Genomic DNA, 21392 nt, shown 5'->3' on the forward strand with positions numbered 1-21392 from the left:
ATAAGAGTCCTGAAGCTTTGACAATCCCAGTAACTATTGGCCCAGTTGTCCCTTTGTATGGGGATAAGCAAGGTAGTCCGAGAACTCCAGTCATAACCCCATCTGTAGTGCAGCCGAGAAAAGAACCCTTGGTGGTAGATGATCAAGCAAGTGAATGCGAATCTGTGATTTCCTTGATGGATTTACCAATAAGGGAACCAGAAGGGAGTTCACAGAGAAAGAACACTCCTTTTAGTTCGTGAGAAGTTCAGATTGAGACAGCTCCTGGTACTAGAAGTGCCACGGTAGTGACTCCTGAAGAAATAGACAGATGGACCCGAGAGTTAGAGAAACCAAATCCTCAGCCAAAACCATTGGATATATATAAACTGAGAATAGAATTGGAGGAATTGATGGCTGGGAATGTGGGTTTGGACAGATTGAACACCCTTAGTGAAGAAGAGTTGTTATTTATTTGCAAAAGCCTTACCCGAAATACCAGGGTGTACCATGAGAAATTAATGGACACCGCAGCTAGTATGGGAATAGACATTTGCAAATCTAAAGTATTGCAAAAACCCTACAGAGCAGAATTCGCGGACAAAGATTTAGAAAATATGAAAGTGTCAGGGAAAAAGGTGCAGATAAGAGAATTGCTAAACCTGTTACAAAAATGGGGAGACTTAGAAAAATGGAAAGCCAGGTGGGCTAAGAAAAAGGAAGAGGCTCGATCAAAGCAAATGACTTCTGAGTATGTCCTAAAAGAGACAGAAAATGTGGGAAAATTATATCCTATGAGAGAAGTGCCAGGTGGAGGATATGTACATGTTCCATGGTCCCGACAAGATATTGTGTCCTTTACAAATGACTTCCCAAAATTGCGAGAAAAACCCGTAGAATGGTACAGACAGGTCGAGAGATTTGTGAAAGTCCAAAAATGCCTCCTGAAAGATCTAGATGGTTTCTTTGACATTGTAGTTCCCGTGAACTTAGTGACAGAATGTAAAATTGCTGTTGATTGGCCTAGTGAAGAATACCCGAGAGACCCAAAGACAGGGGCTCCTTCAGGGGATGTCATGAGGAAGTACAACCAGGTAATGTTGTATTTGAAAGGAAAGGTGCCTGCAAAAGAAACTGATTGGACCCGAAGAGATAGAACTACCCAAAATCGAGGTGAAACTGAACATTCTTACTATGAACGACTGCTACAGGTGTTCAAGACGTACGGTGGCTTGGATAATATAGAGATGAAGGACATGACCCACTTCATCTATCGATTTGTGTTAGGGTTAAGGCCTGAGATTTCCCAGTGGATCAAATACAATAAAATCTGCTGGCAAGCTAAACCAATTGATGAAGTCCTAAAATATGCAAAGTACTGTGAAGATGTGCTGGAAAACAAAAGAAAAGAGTTAAAAGGGAAAGTCATGTGGGCACAGGTAAAACTAGCAGAGCACCAAGAACAGCAGTTGAGCAAAATGGCTAATAATCAGAGTCAGGGACCCGGGGGTGGGGGAAAGCCGAGAGTAAAGATGAGCCGAGAAGAGGCAAGGAAACAGTTCCCCTGTCACGGTGCGGAAAGGTGGGACACTGGAGAGACGAGTGTAAGGCTGTACAGAATGGTAATGTGCAAATTAATGATTTAAATCCGCAGACGCAGAATGAGACACCGCGGAAGACCCAGCAGCAGGTAAAACAGCATCAGTTGCCGCGTGCACCTAGGCCAAATTACAGGAGCAAAGCACAACAGGGTGAAGACACCACAGATTGGGAAGGAAGGGAGGATAGAAATACAGCAACTATACAATTCTTGTTAAACGACACATTCCTCTGTGACGATACCTACTGACGGTGCCGAGGGGGGAGGACGGGGAGTGCGTGCTTGGCGCCTCCTTGCCGGTGGACCAGTCAGGGCCATACATTGAAGGAAAGGTTGAAGGAAATGATGTCACCTTTCTGTTGGACACTGGTGCTACCCGTTCTACTGTGAGAACAGCAGACGTTCCAAACCTACCCCTCTCGGGAGAAGCGATCCAAGTAGTGGGCGTTTCTAATAAGCTAATTAGTACCCCAGTGACAGAACCTATGGAAATCAAAATAGGGAATTTCAAAGAAATGCATAGATTTGTTGTATGTGATTCCAGTCCTGTGAACCTATTAGGACGAGATTTGATGTGTAAAATGAACTGCACTATCTTTTGCATTCCAAATGGTGTCGAAATTCAGACCCCAGATGAAGACGGAATTTACAAATTAATGTTAGCAAGACCCGACTCAGAAATTAAAAGACTGACAATACAAGACTTACCTGAAGAACTCCAACAGGCAGTGAAACCGGAGGTATGGGATTTTACTGGAAAAGATATAGGACTAATGGCAAATGTTGATCCAATTAAAATAGCCATAAAGGAAGATGCAGTCTACCCAAATACTAAACAGTATAAAATGAGTGCAGAAGTGAAAGCAGGAGTTGCTATTGAAATAAAAAGATTACTGGAAGCAGGCATTTTGCAAGAAGTGTTGAGCAGTCCTTGTAACTCACCGATAATTGGCTTAAAGAAACCAAGTGGTAAGTACAGGGTCGTACAGGACCTGCGCAAGGTTAATAAAATTGTTGTTCCTTGCTGTCCTGTCGTGCCAAACCCTGCAGTGATCCTATACCAAATACCGTGGAATGCTGGATGGTTTACCGTCATTGACTTATGTCATGCATTCTTTTCGATTCCATTACATCCAGACAGCAAATTTTTTTTCTCATTTGAATTCGACAGTCATGTATACGTCTGGAATCGTGTCCCTCAGGGTACACGGAAAGTCCTTCTATTTTTAATCAAATTTTGAAGAAATGCCTTGAATCTTTGGTATTGCCCGGAAAATCAGTCCTGGTGCAATATATAGATGACCTTTTGGTGGTGTCCAAAAGCAGGAAAGATTGTGTTGTTCATACAATTGCCTTACTGAACCATTTAGGTGAAGGGGGACATAAAGTGTCGCCAGACAAACTACAGTTCTGCACCTCATCAGTAAAATATCTGGGGCACCAAATAGAGAGAGGTATCAGGAAAGTTACCACTGAAAGAATTAGGATAATTCGAAATATGGAATTGCCCAATACCCAGAAAGAAATCAGAATGTTTCTTGGAGTTGTAGGATACTGTAGACAGTGGATTGTGGGATTTGCAGTCCTAGCAAGGCCACTGATAAAAAATGACAAAGAAAGGAGCTAAAGACCCAGTGGAGTGGGATGACGAAAGCATGACTGCTTTTGTAACACTAAGAGAATGCCTGTGTACAGCTCCTGCATTGGGAATGCCTGACTACTCGAAAGAATTTGCACTTTTTTGTGATACACGAGACAATTGTGCACTCTCAGTCCTGACTCAAATTCATGGTCTGACCAGACGTCCAGTGGCATATTTTTCGTCCACATTGGCCCCAATAGCAGCTGGATTACCTGGATGTCTGAAAGCTGTAGCTGCAACATGCACAAGTTTAGAACAGAGTGAATCCATTGTTATGGGACATCCAGTAACTGTGTATGTTCCACATTCTGTTGTAATTTTGCTGACAAGAACTAAAACTCAGTATCTCACGCCAAGTCGGCTGACTAATTATGAGAGAATCCTTGTAGGTGCAGGAAATGTAACCATTGCTAGGTGTAACATTTTGAATCCAGCTACCTTACTGCCCAATTCATTCGCAGCAGAAGTAAGAGAAGAAGTTGAACATGATTGTATTGACTTGACCGGGTTTAGTACAAAACCACGCCCAGACATAAAAGAAGAGCCTTTAATCAGTGAAGATTATGAGCTGTTTGTAGACGGCTTATGCATGAGACATGAGGAAGGAGACCTAAGCGCCGCCTACTCATTGTGTACTTTGGGGGGTCCAGTGGAAGCATCCTATTTACATGGAGTCAAGTCTGAAGCTGAAGAAGAACAACCGAGCTCCAGTCAAGATGATTGGGTCCCAATAGTCGATCTGACTATAGATCCTATAAGAACCAGAAGACAAATCTATTTAGATAGACAGTGGGATAGTGAGGACGAGACAGGTGTAGAGGAAGATACTCAGATCATCAAAATTCAAGTCAAATCTGATTCTGAGGAGGACCAGATAGGGAGAGAACAGGTAATTGACACTCCTCCAAGAACTCCTGAGCCAGAAGAGGGACAGATAGAAATTAGGGCAGAGGTTCAGCGGAAGAAAAACAAGAGTTCGAAGAGCTTGAACAGGACCAGATAGGACTAGACAATTGTGTTCAGGAAGAAGAAATCGAAACAGAACAAAGCCAAAATCAGCATAAACCTGAACAAGGTCAGTTTAGGGACCAGGCAGAAGAAACGGATGAAAGACCTGGACCTAGTCAGTTAGGGAGAAACACAGAAGACGGTTCTGAAATAAATGTGCCACAACTGAATGAAAATAAAAGAGTTTTTGAAGAAAGCCAAGAGACAGTGCCAGTTAAAAGACTCAGAAAAGGGGACTCGGTACCTAGATTTGTAAAGAGACTGAGTCTGCGACTAAAGACAATAAATGAAGAACCAGAGCAGATAAATGAAGTCTCAAGTCAAACTGACCCAGCTGCAATAAAACCAAAGCGAAGAAGTGCCCGAATAAAAAGACTGAATAACAAGTATCAGAGTCCTGAATGGACTTATTTTGTGTTGGAAGAATTTGAAAATCTGGAAATAAGTGACGAAAGTGATGAAGAACTGATTACTGATCAGATTGACGAAGAAGCGAAGCCAGCCTGAAAGTTGCTCCGAGTAAGCAAGCTGTGCCAAGTTACAAAGAGGGGTTAAAACTCCTTTAGAGTCAAAATGTCTGATTCCTCTGTGAATGGGAGACCGAGACGAGGTTGTTTAAAAACATGCTGCAAGGTATGTTTATGTAGTATAGCAATAGTACTTATACTGTGGATAGGACTAACAATAGCCATTCCTTCTATGATGAGTAAAGACCCAAACCTGTTCCCTACTAATCAATTGCCAAAAGACACTGAAGAATTCCAGACTAGAAATACACCACAAAGCGTAGATACTCCGGAAAAGGCACTAGGCCTTAGACAAACAAAAATAGATTTAGAAGCACCAGATGAGGAAGGATTACACTATAACAGAATCAAGAACAAAACTCATTTAAATGTTTTTGGAAACCTGTTAGTACATTATGTAGAAGCTATGAAAATAGACGACTGTTATGTCTGTATGAAGCTGCCTACTTCGGTTGCTGAAGGCGTGACCTATCACCATTTACCCTTAACCTATGGAATTTATTGTAGTATTTTAGCTAGTTTATTCTATAGAAGAGGACCTTTACAGTATTATTATTCAAATTTTGATGTGATATTTTCTGAACTTCCTGTGCGAAGAAACCTGAACCCTGTACATACTACTAGAGATGTAGCCAAATACATGAGTGAATATTTTCTAACTGTAGGTAAAATAAATATAGATGACGCACACAAAGATAACCTGACCTGTTCATTACACGAAAAAAAGAAAATGTTTTTGAATATGGTAGAGAAAAGAAGAGAGAGTTTCCAAAAGAAAGCAGAGTGGTGTGGCTCACTGGTTAGAGGCGGCAGACCCGGAAGCAGAGAACGGCCCAGGACCAGGGTTCTATCCCCGATGCGGCAGGGTCGTGGACCAGGGTCAGCGGACTCGATAATTCTCGCCTCGGTGCATACTCTAACCAGGGATCACACTCGGCAACTCTGGGCATTAGCTTGCCTCATCTCCACAACGGCCCCCCACATACACCGAGGATGCCTGGTTTCACCTTGGAGATACCCAGTAGGGACCATCTCACAGGGAAAGCCAGGACGGGTTCCCCAGTGGTCTACAGCGCAGAGATACTCCTTCGGGAGTCGATTCTAGCGCTTTAGAAACCCACAATCAATCAATCAATCAAAAGACAAAAATCAGAAAATTCCTAAATGGGCTGAAAGCATAGGGAGCACCTCAAATGGTGGGGCTAATGCTGCTATGTTGCTGGATTTCGAAAAGAAGGGGAAACTTTGTCTTCAAAGGGAAATAACCAGTTATTATAACAATATATTCATTGGTTCCGGTGAATGCGAACACAATTACAAGATAATTGGGGGTTGGGGTTTCAAAGATGGGTCAGAACCTGTGTTTCCTGAAATTTATTATATATGTGGAAACAAGGCTTATTTCAAATTGCCCGACCATTGGTACGGGAGTTGTTACTTTGGTATTGTCTTCCCAAAGATATACCATGTGGGGAAAATCACTGAAAGCACTGAAATAACTAATGAATTAGTACGTAGAAAAAGAGAAAGTGTTGGAGAAATAGTAGGTGATATTTTTAGTGCATTGATACCTGCAGTGGGAGTGACTCTGAATACGCACAGAATTTGCAAATTGTCCACAGTAGTAGATCGGTTATAAACTGACACTGCTGGAGGGTTCCTGATGGTCAATACCGAAATGATTGCGATCAGATCAATGGTTTTACAAAATAGACTTGCTCTTGATATGTTATTGGCAAAAGAGGGCGGAGTCTGCAGAATGTTGAAAGCGCAACATTGTTGCACTTACATTCCTGACAAAAGTGTGGAAATTAAAGGATATGTGAGAAATATTACTAATTTGGAAAAAGAGGTGTGAAACGAAATGTTGAAGAGCTTGAATTAGAAGAATTGAATAATAAGATTTATAAAAGGATGAAAAATTCTCATCCTAATAAAGATGTTGAGAAAAAAATCAACGAAAAGTTTGAAGAAATTGAAATGGGTGAGATGTGACAAGTTGCCATCTGGTTCCATTAATTGTGATGATATAAAATATCATCAAAGAGGGGATTGATGGAGCAAGGATACGCACGTAAAGCGCCTTGCTTGTATTCATGATCCTCGAATAACCCTAATTAAAATAATCAACCTGTTTGTCTTATTAATTTCCCTTTATTCTGACATTTGGGTATCAGAGTGACGCTTGCTTATGTGTTTACTAATCCTAATACGCTTGCTACTTAAGATGGCTGCTGCTACGCGGGAATTTCTTCTGCGCATGCGTCGGTCATACCCATGTGACGTGACGTACTCGCAGTTCTGGTGGGAATCTGTTGCACTTGCGCATTTGAGCTAAAATGGCTGCTTTGTGTTCTCACATGCCTGAAGCTTGCACCGCAGTTTTTTGCTATGCTGTTCGTTCGGCCTAATCCTTAAGGCTAATAGGTATTATAGAGTAATGGGTATAGAGTAGGGATTCATGGTATACAGTGCATTCATTTATTCTGAGTTTTAAAACTGTTTCTTTTCCATTTCATGGTACCTTACGAAATGTGGCCGTTTACCCTTGCTGTACTCCATCTTTGCTGAAACTGAGTCTGCGCAAGTTCTGCGAGTCTCCCGAAGCAGATGACCTTTGAAATACTGCCAAGGTGCTGACTGACTGAGAAGAGGCTCATGAGAACTGCACCTTGCGACCCCTAGATGAATACATTGTATTTGTAAATAGGACATGTATTGTTGTACACCATGAGAACCTGAAGTTTGATGGGCGGTCTTGAAAATGCAAATATTGAGCTTGAGAAAGTCAAATCCTAGGTGGTGTGGTGACCTGTCCTTTCTTTTGTCCAATCGAAATTGAGGATCCTTACACTTGCAACATTTGGGGGGAGGTACACTGACCTGAAAACAGTATAACTAGCCTAGGGTTAGCTATAGAATTTGTCCGACTTGTCCGAATAGCTGACCTGTCACTGACCCAACGCTCTCAATAGCTGATCAAGAAACAGAGGTGCTGCGGAGCACTCTGTCAGACAGACTCACAAACCCAATCGGGGTTTTCAGAACCTTAAAGTGCTGGCGAAGCACTTTGCTGGGGAAATCGATAACCCAATCGGGGTTTTGACTGATAGCTGCAGTGAGGGTGTAGCGCAGGCGTTGCAACTGAACTGCGGGTGCTGGTCTCAACTTTGGTGGTCCTGTCCTGATCCTAATCTGGTTTTCCTGTCCTGGTTTCCATACTGCACCTGCTGGCCTACTGGCAATCTTTTCCTTGGGGTTCTACTATCCTTGACTGACCCGTGGCCAGGGTTGGTCTCCACACGGTTCTAGGTAAATATAAATCTGTGAGGGAAACACTTTGCGTTCTTTTCTTACCTTTCCCTGAAATCTTGCTAAAGTTATAATTGCATATGTTCCTTTTTCTTACCCTCCCCATCTATGAATAAAAGATAAAGCCTGATATTCTAACTGTTTATTAGCATGTTCCAATTTCTTTACCCTCCTTTAAGTCAAAATAATGAACGTTTGGTCATGAAAACATAGATTGTTCCTTTTCTTTTCCCTTTCCTTTAGACAAACTGAAGTGATTAGCCTGAATCATTAGTGTGTTCCATTTTCTTACCCATCCCTATAGTTATATGGTAAACTCAGTTTCGTCATTACAGCTCACGTTCTTTCCTTATCAAACCTTTGAACCATTTATACTTTGATATTTAGTATGTTCCTTATTTTTCCCGTCCTTTAGACCTTCCATATTAAAAGTCTAAACCTTGCTGAAAGTTTTTTAGCATGTTCCATGTTCTTACCTAACCTTTAGACTTCTAAATGATTGGCATAATCTATTTTTTGCAGTTATACACTTTTCATGATTCAAGTTATTGATAGTTTGCTTGTTGTGAACTTTATGCTTTCTGACATGGACGAGAACTAGATAAAGGTTTTCAAAAACTTCTCGAGTTTGTGGTTATTTTCAAGAGAGCAAAATGATATAAATGTTATGAGTTTTTTTGTGACTGCTTACTTTCACAGCTAGCTCCCTGAGTTGTTGTGATCATAGGCACCGGAAGGACGAAAATTGGTAAGCCTAGAGGTATAGGAAGATGTTGGAATCTGGGTTACTGGTAGTAGAGTGTAGGTTACCCGATTAAATAAATGTGGTAAATAAATTTTATGGGCCCAAGTGTGCATATGGTAAAATTTATAGTCGGGTGACCTGCGCGCTCTATCAGTCTTTCCACTGAATCTAAGACATTTCACACATAAGCAATCTGAAACATTAGCAGCTAAGCTCAAATGAGTGTAATTTCTGACATTCGTATGATTCCATCGTCTTCACTGCTTCATTTTGCTTGCGGGAAAGTGTCACTCATAGTCGTTGCAATGTCACTCATAATTACACAGAAAATATGAAAATGTCACTCATAGCAATCTGAAACCTTGGCAGCTATGCTGTTCGAATTCAATAAATAAAATTGAAAGATGCATTCGTTTTTAGACAGGATAACTAAAAGCAACGTTTAAATTGTTAGATATTTTAAAGCTGTTGATTTTATAGAATTGCGAAATAATTCGGGGCGGGGTCGGTTGATTTTTTTCGCTGTCTACGCTGTCCCCAGGCTTCCAGTCGATGGAGTCAATTGTACTAATGAGCACAGAAATGACGCGAAATCAGCGCAGCCATTGAAAATAGGAAGCGAACAGGAAGTGACGTCGTTTGGGAGGGGAAGTGGCCTTTCAAAACCAAAAAAAGACAGCTACTACTCCACCAGAGGCAGCACCCGTGGAGGCATGGAGCCGGCTCCGCGTAACTGCTCCGCCGCCAGGGCCCCGGAGCCGGAGTATCCGGCCCCACAGCCGGAGTATCCGGCCCCGCAAGCCTCCGGAGAGGAGGGGCAGGAGGAGGAGCTGCTGCTCACCGAGGCGCGGCACCCGCTGCATGTGCTGGAGGGACTGAACAGCCTGCGCCTGCTGCGCTCCTTCTGCGACGTGGTGCTGTGCTGCGGCGGCCACGACTTCCCGTGCCACCGCCTGGTGCTGGCCGCCTGCAGCTCCTACTTCAGGGCCATGTTCTCCAACTCCGGCCTGGCCGAGGCGCAGCAGGAGCGGGTGGCCATCAACGGGGTGGAGCCGGCCATGATCGGCGCCCTGGTGGACTACGCCTACACGGCCCAGGTGGAGCCCCAGCCAGACCTGCCTGCCTTGCATGCGCTGCGTATTGTATACCGATGTGTATTGTCCTGCTGCCCATGCGTTTTATGCCACTTCCTTGCTCTTCATACTGTAAGAGTAACTGCGAGTACTTGTGCTTAGGATAAAGCTGCAAACGCACTATTGACCCATGCATCTTTTCCCGATGGCTTTTAGGCTGTGCTACAGAGGCAGTCGGGGAGTAGGTATTCATCAGTAACTGGGATTTCACCCGATAGTACTAACCATGAAGTGCTAACTTATTATACAAACAGTTATAAGTAAGTTAAAGTAACCATTGGGTTTGATGGTAGGGCTGTAAACCAGGTCTTGTTGAGGCACCCTTCTGACATAGGGTACACGATATCGGCTTGTCTGTGCTATTCAAAAATTCTGATGGTCCCTGTTTTCTGTTCGTATACTCTTTTGATTCATGTAAGGTCTCCTCTGTTAACGCAGTCACTATTGTTAATCTATCCCGCGCATCATTGCACCTTAATACATTTATGTAATTGTAATACATTACCTCGCTGTGTTGGCTGCCTCGCTTCTCTGCACACCACATAACAGTATAACACACAGATGCCAGACTTTGGTGCCACGGAGAGCTACTGCGCACTAGGAAGTTGATGCACGCATCTGACATGCACATCACCCATCGGTAACACTAGGAAGGCAACAAGACTTAACTCACAAGTCCGTCCTCTTGACGCCACTTGCCCCCTCGACCCTCACATATTTGGGGGCAGTTTACAGTTTCTTTATTATTGCATAGTTAACTAAAACTATTGCAGGATTAACACTTAAAAGAATACAAATTTAGCCAAACATTCAATATAACTTCATCCGCCTTTGCTAGTTTTTAAGCGCTATAATTATAAAAAGGAAATCCTGTTAAAACCCAGAGGTAGGGAAGGTTCATTACAAGTTTAAAATCCGAAATAAAAATGGTGATATTAATGAATGTCCTTAGTTCACTGGGTACTGCAGGATAGAGTCACAGGTTTTTTGATCCAGCCGTGCTTGCCCATTGACCAAGATCGTGTTATATATGTTGTTCATATTATCGGGGCTTCTTGCGACGTTTCCATTATAGTGCAGGTGGTCTGTCCTTCGTGTGGTCAGGCAAGGCCTCTTCCAGTCTTCATGACGACCTGCGGCATCAGAGTGTTATGATTGATTTTCAAGTTTTCTGTATTTTAGGCATTTTTTGTTCTGCCAGTATAAGGAATTTTACAAATCAGCATAAATCTTTAATGCAGATCCCAGCAGCCGCATCACAATATAACAGTTCCAAAATAGAACAAAGGCAACAGCTAAGAGCCATGAGCCAACAACACACAGCCTCTTTTAAATGAGGAAAAAAGTAGAAAAGTTCAAGAAGAGTTCAAAGGCTTGAGTAGAAGACTCCGCAACGGAGGAGATGGAAGGCAGGACGTCACGAAACTTGACCGTAGAAGGAAGAAACCCAGGAAGGACGATCCAGGAAGGACGTTCTCTTGAGAGACGTATACAGGATCAGGCAACATCTGAAAGGACAAAGGAATTAGTCCAAGAAGCCCAAAGGAAACAAATCCAAACATGTCACAAAGGTTAAACAAGGCAGAAAGCATTGTAATAAATTACAATAAATTATACATGGTAAAATTGAAACACCATTACAATAAATTAAACATGGAAAAATGTAAAATTGAAACGCCTCCGGTGGAGGGAGGGGGGGATAATGTCAGCCTCCGAGTCTTTAATGAAATCCAGATTCTCTAGTCATGTAAATATGAGAATCGCAATTTCATAACAAGACCGGAGGCTACATTATGCATGTTGGAAGCTTCCTAAAACAGCATCAGACATGTGTTGGATAGGTTTACAGTAATGACGAGCAAAGGTACCTGCATTGGACCAGTCAGCAGCTTTCAAGATGTCATCCAACCTACCTCCAGACCAAAGTGATTTGCTAGCCATAGCGCCTCTAAGGGAATGAGCTTGAAATTTGGTCAAATCGACTCCAGCTAAGCTCATAACAGATTTAATCCATCTAGCAATAGAGGGGGAGCTAATAGCTCTATGAGGTTTAACGAAGGAAATTAACAATTGATTAACGCCGACTGGACGAAGTCCAGACATTCTACGGTCATACTCCTTCATGCACTCCACAACGCAGAGTTTAGGATGAAGGTCAAAGCGAGGATAGAAAATGGAGTCAGACATTGTTTTTGTCCTCCTGTGGACGTCAAACTTAACACCAAAAGGGTTATAAGAACGATAAGTAATATCGAGGGAACGAATGTCTGAAGACCTTCTGCAAGAAACAAGGCATAGAAGGGTAGCCAGTTTAAGAGAAAGATTCTTCCTGTTAAGGAGAGAATTAGAAGGCCAGTCAGAGAAGAGACGAAGAATCAAGTCAACGTCCCAAAGGACGTCATATTTGGGTCTAGGAGGCCTTTTGATACGAATAGCCTTCATGACCCTACAAATAATGAAGTTTTTACCAATGGACTTACCGTTAATAAGGGAATGACCTGCAGAAATTGCAGATCTAAAACAGTTAATAGACCTGTAACTAAGGCCCTTCTCGAATTGTTCAACCAGGAAATTAGTCACATCAACAATAGGGGCCTCCAAGGGATCCAGGTTCCTTTCCAGGCACCAACAAACCCAGAGTTTCCAGATTCTATTGTATCTATAATGGGTGCCTGGTGCCCAAGACTCCCTGAGGAGGATTGAAGCTGAGTTCGAAAGACCTGAGATCTCGTTAGATCTCCTGACACCTTCCAGGCAAGAAGGGATAAACTCCGATTGAGGATAAGAGGATGAACGCGACCGTCCGAGTCTACGAGGAGATCCTCCAGTGAAGGGATCAGGAAGGGAATGCTGCAAGTCAATTCCAGAGCAGTGGGAAACCAGGCCTGGGAGGGCCAGAAAGGGGTTATTAGAAGGAGGAGACATTTGTCGTGCCTCACCTTCTGAAGTACTCGCTGAATCATCGAAAAAGGAGGGAAGGCATAACCCCGGAGATTGCCCCAATGTTGGAGGAAGGAGTTGAATGCCCGAGCACCCGGGTCGGGCATCCAGCTGAAATAATCCGGAAGCTGGGAGGTGAGTCTGCTTGCAAAAAGATCCACCTCTAGGGGACCCCAGATCTGATTCAGGGTCCTGAAGACACAAGGATTCAGCTTCCAGTCGCTGAAATCCACAAGGAAACATGAATTCCAGCATAATGTCAGCCTCCGAGTCTTTAATGAAATCCAGATTCTCTAGTCATGTAAATATGAGAATCGCAATTCAATTGTATGTTTTCCGGATTTAGACAGGCCAGCATTACTCTTCTCATGGTGCGGGTGACTTTCTGCTTGAGAGGTTCTTTTAGGAGCTGTTGCTGTTCTTGGTGCAGTTCCATGCATGAGCAGATTATTAGATGTAAAATATCTCCTTGCTTGATGTTACACAGCCTACATGCTTGATTCCGGTCCAGGAAAGACATGGCTTGGCAGTTCGGGCTGGACTGTTCCCATGAGGCACAGGGTCAAGACTGATTTGCATATGGCCATGTCTGAACTGGGGTGGCTTGGTGAGCAAAATAACGATGGATTAAACCCAGATCTGTCACTGGGGGTGAATATTTTGCCATTGTGCAACATTCCGTCCATCATCTTGTTTGTTTTTCTGATCTTATGCCAGCAAATTATATACAAGCCATACCTGGCTAAGGCTTGTTGTAGAAGACCAAACTCCAACCTTATTTGAGCAGGTGATGTAAAGGGCGGAAGGCAGAACATGGTTCTGTATGCTTTGACCTGTATGTTGTCCAGATCCTTAGTGTCTCTTCCCCGCATTTCCTCGCTGCCATAGGCTATCGAGGGGAGAAGTTTAGCCTGGACTACCTTCAGAGGCGGGGTCAAAGTCTGCCCCATCAATTTATTCACAAGGTTTTTCATCTATAGAGTTATCAACAGTCCTTTCCTTCTTATTTCCTCTTTCTGGCACTTAAACGACCCTTCCTTGTCGATTGTGACTCCTAGATACTTGTACTGTTGAGCTGAGTCAAGTTTAGTGCCGCCCAGGAACCAGTTCCTATGCAGGTTTTTTTGTTGTTTATTGACATTGTCCGAGTCTTACTCAGATTTATTTTTAAGTTGTTTTCTGTAGCGTAATTCTGCATTTCCGTAAATAGATGTTGGAGGCCAGCGTAAGTGTGACTAAGCAGAACTACGTCGTCCGCATACATAAGATTGGTCAATGTTTTTCCTCCTATCTTGTGTGAATGGGAGTTGAGGCATCGAGCGCCTTCGGAAGGTCGGCCATGAATAGATTGAACAGGGTTGGTGCAATCGCACAGCCCTGTTTCAGTCCTCTTGTTGTGGGAACTTTCGAGGCGATGTGTGTGCCGTCACTTAGTTTCACCTGCACCCAGGTATCCGTATGTAGAAGTGACAGAATGTTTAAGATGGGCTGTGGTATGCCCCATCGCTCCAGTTTCCCCCACAGTCTGCCCTCTCTACGTGTCGAAGGCAGCACTGAAGTCAATGTAACATAGGTGTAAAGGTAATTTAGAGGTTTTTGCTGCGTCGATTAGTAAAGCGATTGTGAGGATGTTTGTTGATGTGCTTGCCATTTTGTGAAAACCAGTCCTTCTTCTTCTTCTTCTTCTTCTTCTCTTCTTCTTCTTCTTCTTCTTCTTCTTCTTCTTCTTCTTCTTCTTCTTCTTCTTCTTCTTCTTCTTCTTCTTCTTCTTCTTCTTCTTCTTCTTCTTCTTCTTCTTCTTCTTCTTCTTCTTCTTCTTCTTCTTCTTCTTCTTCTTCTTCTTCTTCTTCTTCTTCTTCTTCTTCTTCTTCTTCTTCTTCTTCTTCTTCTTCTTCTTCTTCTTCTTCTTCTTCTTCTTCTTCTTCTTCTTCTTCTTCTTCTTCTTCTTCTTCTTCTCTTCTTCTTCTTCTTCTTCTTCTTCTTCTTCTTCTTCTTCTTCTTCTTCTTGCTTCTTCTTCTTCTTCTTCTTCTTCTTCTTCTTCTTCTTCTTCTTCTTCTTCTTCTTCTTCTTCTTCTTCTTCTTCTTCTTCTTCTTCTTCTTCTTCTTCTTCTTCTTCTTCTTCTTCTTCCCAGATTCCGGTATTCTGTTTAACAGCCTGACCTCCAAAAAGAGAGGTTGCAGGATATCAGCCCAATCCTCAGACTTTGCTTTGAACATTGCAGGTGGAATGCCGTTTTGTTCAGGATGCCCCTTCTTTCCTCCCTTTGGGGTGGATTATCCCATTCATGTTTTTCCAGAAGCGGGCACTGTCGTTGCAATTGTGTCATAAAGGAGTTTTGCCCAGGTTGCATTCTCTTGGTCTCTGCTAATGTTCCATTCAGTCTTTTCAGTGTTGTCCTTTGGTCCTTCAGAATAATCGTGCGCTGACATTTCCTGGAGTCTTCTCAGCATTCGCAGAGTTGTATTTATTTATTTTTTAATTTTATTTATTTATTTTTTTGGAGGGACTTAAGCTGTACTCTTTGGGCTTTTGGAATTTTGTTTTATTGACATGATTTCTGGAAGTTTTCTTTTATGGAGAAAGTAACTATGTTCTAGTAATGTGGCGATGAACTGTCCCCAATGGGCAAGATGGTCTTCTTGATTGAATGCTTGAGATTTATAAAGTTGGATTGAGCTTTGGCCTGAGAATTTGTTTGTTGTACACAAGTTCCTGAGGGCGATGGACACACTGTCCCCTTGTCCCCATTCTGAACCCATAGGATGTATGGGAACGGAAAGAGCCTTGCAAAGGTGTAGTCCAATATAGAGCTTGTTGTTGCAGAGTAAAATGAATCGACTGGAGGAGAGTAGCCCAGGAATATTCTGTTTAATGCTCGGAGGTTTAGATGTTCTAGATCATCGAGAAGGCCGCTTTTGCAGCAATTTTTCCTTCCATGCAATGGAGTGCATTGTGTGGGGATATTGAAGATGCCATTTTGAATAGAGACCACCTCTCCTTCAGCTGAACCAATGAGCTATTGGTTTAGGTCCCCTGACAAGATAAATAGTTTTTTCCATCTCTGTAGCGTACGTTGCCACTTGATAAGTGAGTTTTTTTTTTTTTTTTTGTCTTTCACTTTACGTTTAGGGTGAAAATACGAGTTGATTAGGCACACCTCTGTTTCTTTGGCCTGGAGGGAGATAATAATTGTGACTGCTATTATTGAAGTTGACGTCGCGCCCGTGAGAATTGCTGAAGGTATACTCGTGGAAACGTAGGTGGCCAGCACCCCAGAGCGATGTCCAAATCTACCGGTCCTTGTTGCTGGTGTAGCAAAGCACATGTAGCCCTGAATGTGCTGAGTATCCGTGAGCCAGGTTTCTTGCAGCAAGATTATGTTGAAGGTTCTAACATAACTCAGGAAATCTGTGTCATCTATTTTTGTTGCTAAGCCATTGATAGTCCACGGGCATAGAATGAGCTGGGTCCCCTTTACCCTCCTATGGGCTTCGTCCTGTGAGTAGCGTCAGTCCTCCTCTGTGTGTATGATTATAGTACGGGATATTGCTTTTCTATTAAATCCTTGCCTTGTGGAAGCGGCTACCCTCTGTGATATTTCTTGTCGATCCCACTGACTGCTAACGCTCTGTTGTCGAGATCTGCCGGCCCGAGCACCTCTAAGTGCACTGTTTGAGTGTGCATGGTGTGTTATCGAGAAGGCCGCTTTTGCAGCAATTTTTCCTTCCATGCAATGGAGTGCATTGTGTGGGGATATTGAAGATGCCATTTTGAATAGAGACCACCTCTCCTTCAGCTGAACCAATGAGCTATTGGTTTAGGTCCCCTGACAAGATAAATAGTTTTTTCCATCTCTGTAGCGTACGTTGCCACTTGATAAGTGAGTTTTTTTTTTTTTTTTTGTCTTTCACTTTACGTTTAGGGTGAAAATACGAGTTGATTAGGCACACCTCTGTTTCTTTGGCCTGGAGGGAGATAATAATTGTGACTGCTATTATTGAAGTTGACGTCGCGCCCGTGAGAATTGCTGAAGGTATACTCGTGGAAACGTAGGTGGCCAGCACCCCAGAGCGATGTCCAAATCTACCGGTCCTTGTTGCTGGTGTAGCAAAGCACATGTAGCCCTGAATGTGCTGAGTATCCGTGAGCCAGGTTTCTTGCAGCAAGATTATGTTGAAGGTTCTAACATAACTCAGGAAATCTGTGTCATCTATTTTTGTTGCTAAGCCATTGATAGTCCACGGGCATAGAATGAGCTGGGTCCCCTTTACCCTCCTATGGGCTTCGTCCTGTGAGTAGCGTCAGTCCTCCTCTGTGTGTATGATTATAGTACGGGATATTGCTTTTCTATTAAATCCTTGCCTTGTGGAAGCGGCTACCCTCTGTGATATTTCTTGTCGATCCCACTGACTGCTAACGCTCTGTTGTCGAGATCTGCCGGCCCGAGCACCTCTAAGTGCACTGTTTGAGTGTGCATGGTGTGTTGTTGGTCCAGGACTTGCGTTGGAAATGGATAGGTTGTTTTTGGTAAGGGGTGATATCAATGCCCCAATTTTGGAATGTGCCCAGATTTGCTAGGATTGTCTCTGCAGTTTTGCTTGTGATTGACGTTGTCTTTGTCTGGCCATTGAGGATTGGTGGTGTGTATGAACTCTATGGGGAGTAGATCCTTTGACCTAATACTGGCAAGATTTGGAATTGCCTTCAAGATATTTCCTCGGTTTAAAGTATCCTGATGGCCCTTAGAAGTGTAGAGGGAATATAATACCAGAGGCTCGATTTCTTGCTGCCTGTTACTTGATGTTTGAGTTGCCGGCAGATGTTGTTTTACTTTGGCCATCGGTATGGGTTCAAGTGTGTAGCTGGTTTCTTCTTTGGGCTGAGTTTCCACTTGATTGCTTAATGCTCTACGGTAGAGCTCCTTGGATGTTATCAACTTGGGGGATATTTGTTTTGAATCTTGCGCCTCGTCCTGAGTCCCTTTGTCCGGGAGACTCTAGCTGGGGCAATCATTGATTTTAAAAGGCTCTGAGCATTGACTCCTGGTTTGACCTGTCTATCTTTCCAGTACCTTCTCTTCTCGGCCCGTTGTTTAAACTCATATTGGTGACTTTTTGCTTTGTTTCAGTTGGCCTTGGCGCCGCAGAGTTGCCCCCTCTCCATTTGACTGTTGAAGGTATACAGATTTGTTGGGTAAGACCCCTATTTCTCCCCTCGGGTCTTGGCAGTGTGTTTCCTGTTGACTATGGCCTCTGACTGGTTTTGTTGTCAACAGGATGGTTGTAATTCTTTGTGTTCTGTGCTAGCCGCAGATGGGGGTCCATATCCATTTTCTTCTCCAGTTTCTGCGTGTGCCATAGCTGCAAGTGACTGTGTTGGGGCACCTCCGTGTTCCGGGGGATCTTTGGAGATGGTTAGAGACTGTTGTGCTTTATATACTTGGGGGGCAGATTTACAAGCCCCTAGCACTGCCATTGCGTCACTTTTTTTTTTGAAGCAACGGCGGCGCAAACAATCCGGCCAATTTACAACGTGACGTATCTAGGGAGATGCATCACGTTGTAAAGCCCTGCATCACATTAAACCTGCGCCAGGTATAATGTATGCAGGCTAGGCGTTCCAACACAAAAAAGCATGTAGAACTGACGCAGTGAAATTGACAACATTTCACTGCGCCGCCACTCTACGCCTTAACTGTGTCAAAATCCCTACTCCTGCTCAGACCAGGCGTAAGGAATGACGCAGTGCTTTTTGTATGGGACTTACCTATCTGTTGTGGCGCAGTGCTGGAGTTGCATCACTTTTATGAGCAACTCCATCAATGCGTCACTTTTGTGCCAACAGATGCAAGATGCGTCATCATTTCTGACGCATCTGTTAATCCTTGCACCATGGAGCACTGTATTGTAAATAAGCTGCATCTATGGTGGCGCAAGGACATTTGGCAGTGGCGCAAGGAAACTGACGCATCTATGCAGATGAGTCAGTTCCTTGTAAATCTGCCCCATGGAATCTGGTGGGATGTTGCAAAAACTGTGATGCAACTGGTCATGCATTTTTTGAATTCTAATATGCTGACTAGTTTAGTTCGCTGCTGTAAGTCTGGTTTAGTTTTATTAAATTACATATGTATCTAAAGATTTATTTCTTCTATTTAGGTGGTGATCAACAAGGGAAATGTGCAGGCCCTGCTGGCTGCCGCCAATCTGCTGGACATGCTGGCTGTGCGGGAGGCCTGTTGCCGGTTCATGGCCCAGCAGATGGACGAGACCAACTGTGTGGGCATCCACTGTTTTGCAGAAGCCCACTCGTGCCTGGAACTACAGCGTCAGAGTTTTGAGTACATTCTGCAGCACTTTGGCCGGGTGTGCCGTCAAGAGGAGTTTCTCAGTCTGTGCCGGGACAAGCTAACTGAGATAGTGGCCAGCGATGACCTCAACGTGTCCAAGGAGGAGACCGTTTTTGAGGCAGTCATGTTGTGGGTCGAGAAGGAGCCGTCGCGCAAACAGAGCTTTGAGAAGGTGGGTGCTGTTGTACGTACTAATAGTAGGATTGGGAAATTGGTGCTGGCAGTTGAATAAATGAGGTGGGCAAGCCAACAAATTAATAGGGAGAGCGGAGCCAAGGGTCTGGCTCGGATCTTGGGGCCCGTTCACGAGCTGAGCCATGAAAATGTGTTCTCTAAATTATACAACTAACCACGTAAAATATGCTAAACTCCCGTCAAAGTAATAAAAAAAAAAGTATTACTTTAACATTTGGAAGCTTTGACATTAATGGGGCATATTATAACACTTATTAAAAGCAATAGTTTTATACAGCTGAACTCCTATTCGAAAGTGCTTTGATACACGATCATGAAGAATAAAGAGTTTTGGCGAAATTAAATATTTGCCTAAGATCACACAATTTAAGCAGGGAAGCTGCAATTTAGCCATGTTTACTGGTTTCACTCTGTTCAGTCCAACTCCGCTGGCAAATGGGTGTCTTTTTTTTTGTCTTTCCTTAGGTTAAGGCTTTGTTTTTTACCTCTTAGGACATTCTTCTGCAGTTTTTGAAATGTAGCACACACTCGAACCAGGGGTATTGAAGCACATTACACGAGCACCAGTTGAATGAATGAATGAAATATAATTTTTTATGGCGCGTAAGTAAGCGAAGATGTCTTAGCGGAAACAAATTAGACAAGGTTATCTGCATTGTTAATAAGCATGGAGAGATTAAGGACATGATTTTGGCGGAAGGGTTACTTCGTCACAACGGTGACGGATATCCCATCTGCTGAAATATAAATCCCATATGCTATATGGGTTATGTATTTCAGCGGATAGGATATCCATCACTCTTGTGTCGGAGTAACATGTCTGCAAACATCTAATTTAGGCCTTAAGCGATTTTCCCAGAATCCCATGATGTTATGCGGACGCATAGACTCAAACCTGTTTCTCGAGTTCCATATTCAGCAGTTCGACTTCATCCTGGGTAGAAAGAGGAAGGTAGACGCCATGTGAAAGCTCAGCTCGTTATTAAAGTTTTCTGTTTACTCAAAATTACTCACCATAACCCATTTTCTAATTTTAAAACTAAAAACCGTGAAAGGACAATACCTACTTAGGCACTTTTATACTTTAGGCTATTTTGAAAAACTGAACCATGCTGTAAAGGATGCAGTCTGATTCATCTCTCCTACAAGGAGTTGAGCTCCAGTTGGGTCTCTTTATAGTTGGCATTCGTTTTAGTCCAAGTTACCTCTCTGCTTAATTTCAAGAATCAGGGGACACAAACAGTTATTTAGGAAATTTTCAAAGATGCCTATAATGTGTATTCAGAATACAAGTATTCCATTTTTACTTTGTCATCATAGGATCTCTGCTGACATTCTTGAACACAGAATAGAATGGCATACTCTCTGCTAAATGCTGCTAGTATAGCATCATGGCACTAAACAACTGCTGTTACTTAATCATACTTTAATGACTACTTAGATATCCTCATGTTCCATCCCAGCAAATGAGTTGTCAAGTTTCCTGAAACAAGAGGCCAGGCCTGGCTCGCGAAACAGATTGCAAAGAGTTTTATGCATTTGCAGCTGCACTAGGAGTGGCTTGGTCATCAAATTTACACGTCCAGGACTTTGGGACGTTAAGGAGAAAGGTATTTGCTCATCCTAATTCTCTGACTGAAGTACATTACGGAAATCTGGAAGTTAAAAAGTTGGGTGAGTTTTTGACGAACAATCTTATGCATAATAGTCATGGTTTTAAAGTTCTTTATTTCTACACGTAGACAATGTAATTGGAGTAAAGAGTCATTTTAGAAGAGTAAGAGATAAGCCACACATCGGTATTCTGGACTAATTTAAACAAATGGCGAACTACTTTTTGGAGAGACTAAATAGGTGGCATTGACATGATCCAATCTGTATTGAATCTGTGCATTCATTACTGTTACGTGGTGATAGGAAACAGTGAAAGGGAGGAAAGATTTTAATATTTTTAAGATGC

General features: G+C 43.0%; 1 protein-coding gene across 1 annotated transcript in view; it reads left to right on the plus strand.

Moving 5' to 3' along the window:
- Nucleotides 1-9453: 9453 nt before the first annotated feature.
- Nucleotides 9454-21392, plus strand: part of LOC144756251 (kelch-like protein 24) — a 79312-nt gene continuing 67373 nt past the window's right edge. Inside the window, exons 1-2 of the mRNA XM_078645889.1 lie at nucleotides 9454-9910; nucleotides 19047-19409. Coding sequence (XP_078502015.1) covers nucleotides 9527-9910; nucleotides 19047-19409 — 747 coding nt within the window. The 5' untranslated portion in view covers nucleotides 9454-9526. The remainder of the gene's footprint in view (nucleotides 9911-19046; nucleotides 19410-21392) is intronic.

Source organism: Lissotriton helveticus, chromosome 5_1, assembly GCF_964261635.1.
Source record: "Lissotriton helveticus chromosome 5_1, aLisHel1.1, whole genome shotgun sequence".
Lineage (NCBI taxonomy): Eukaryota > Metazoa > Chordata > Amphibia > Caudata > Salamandridae > Lissotriton > Lissotriton helveticus.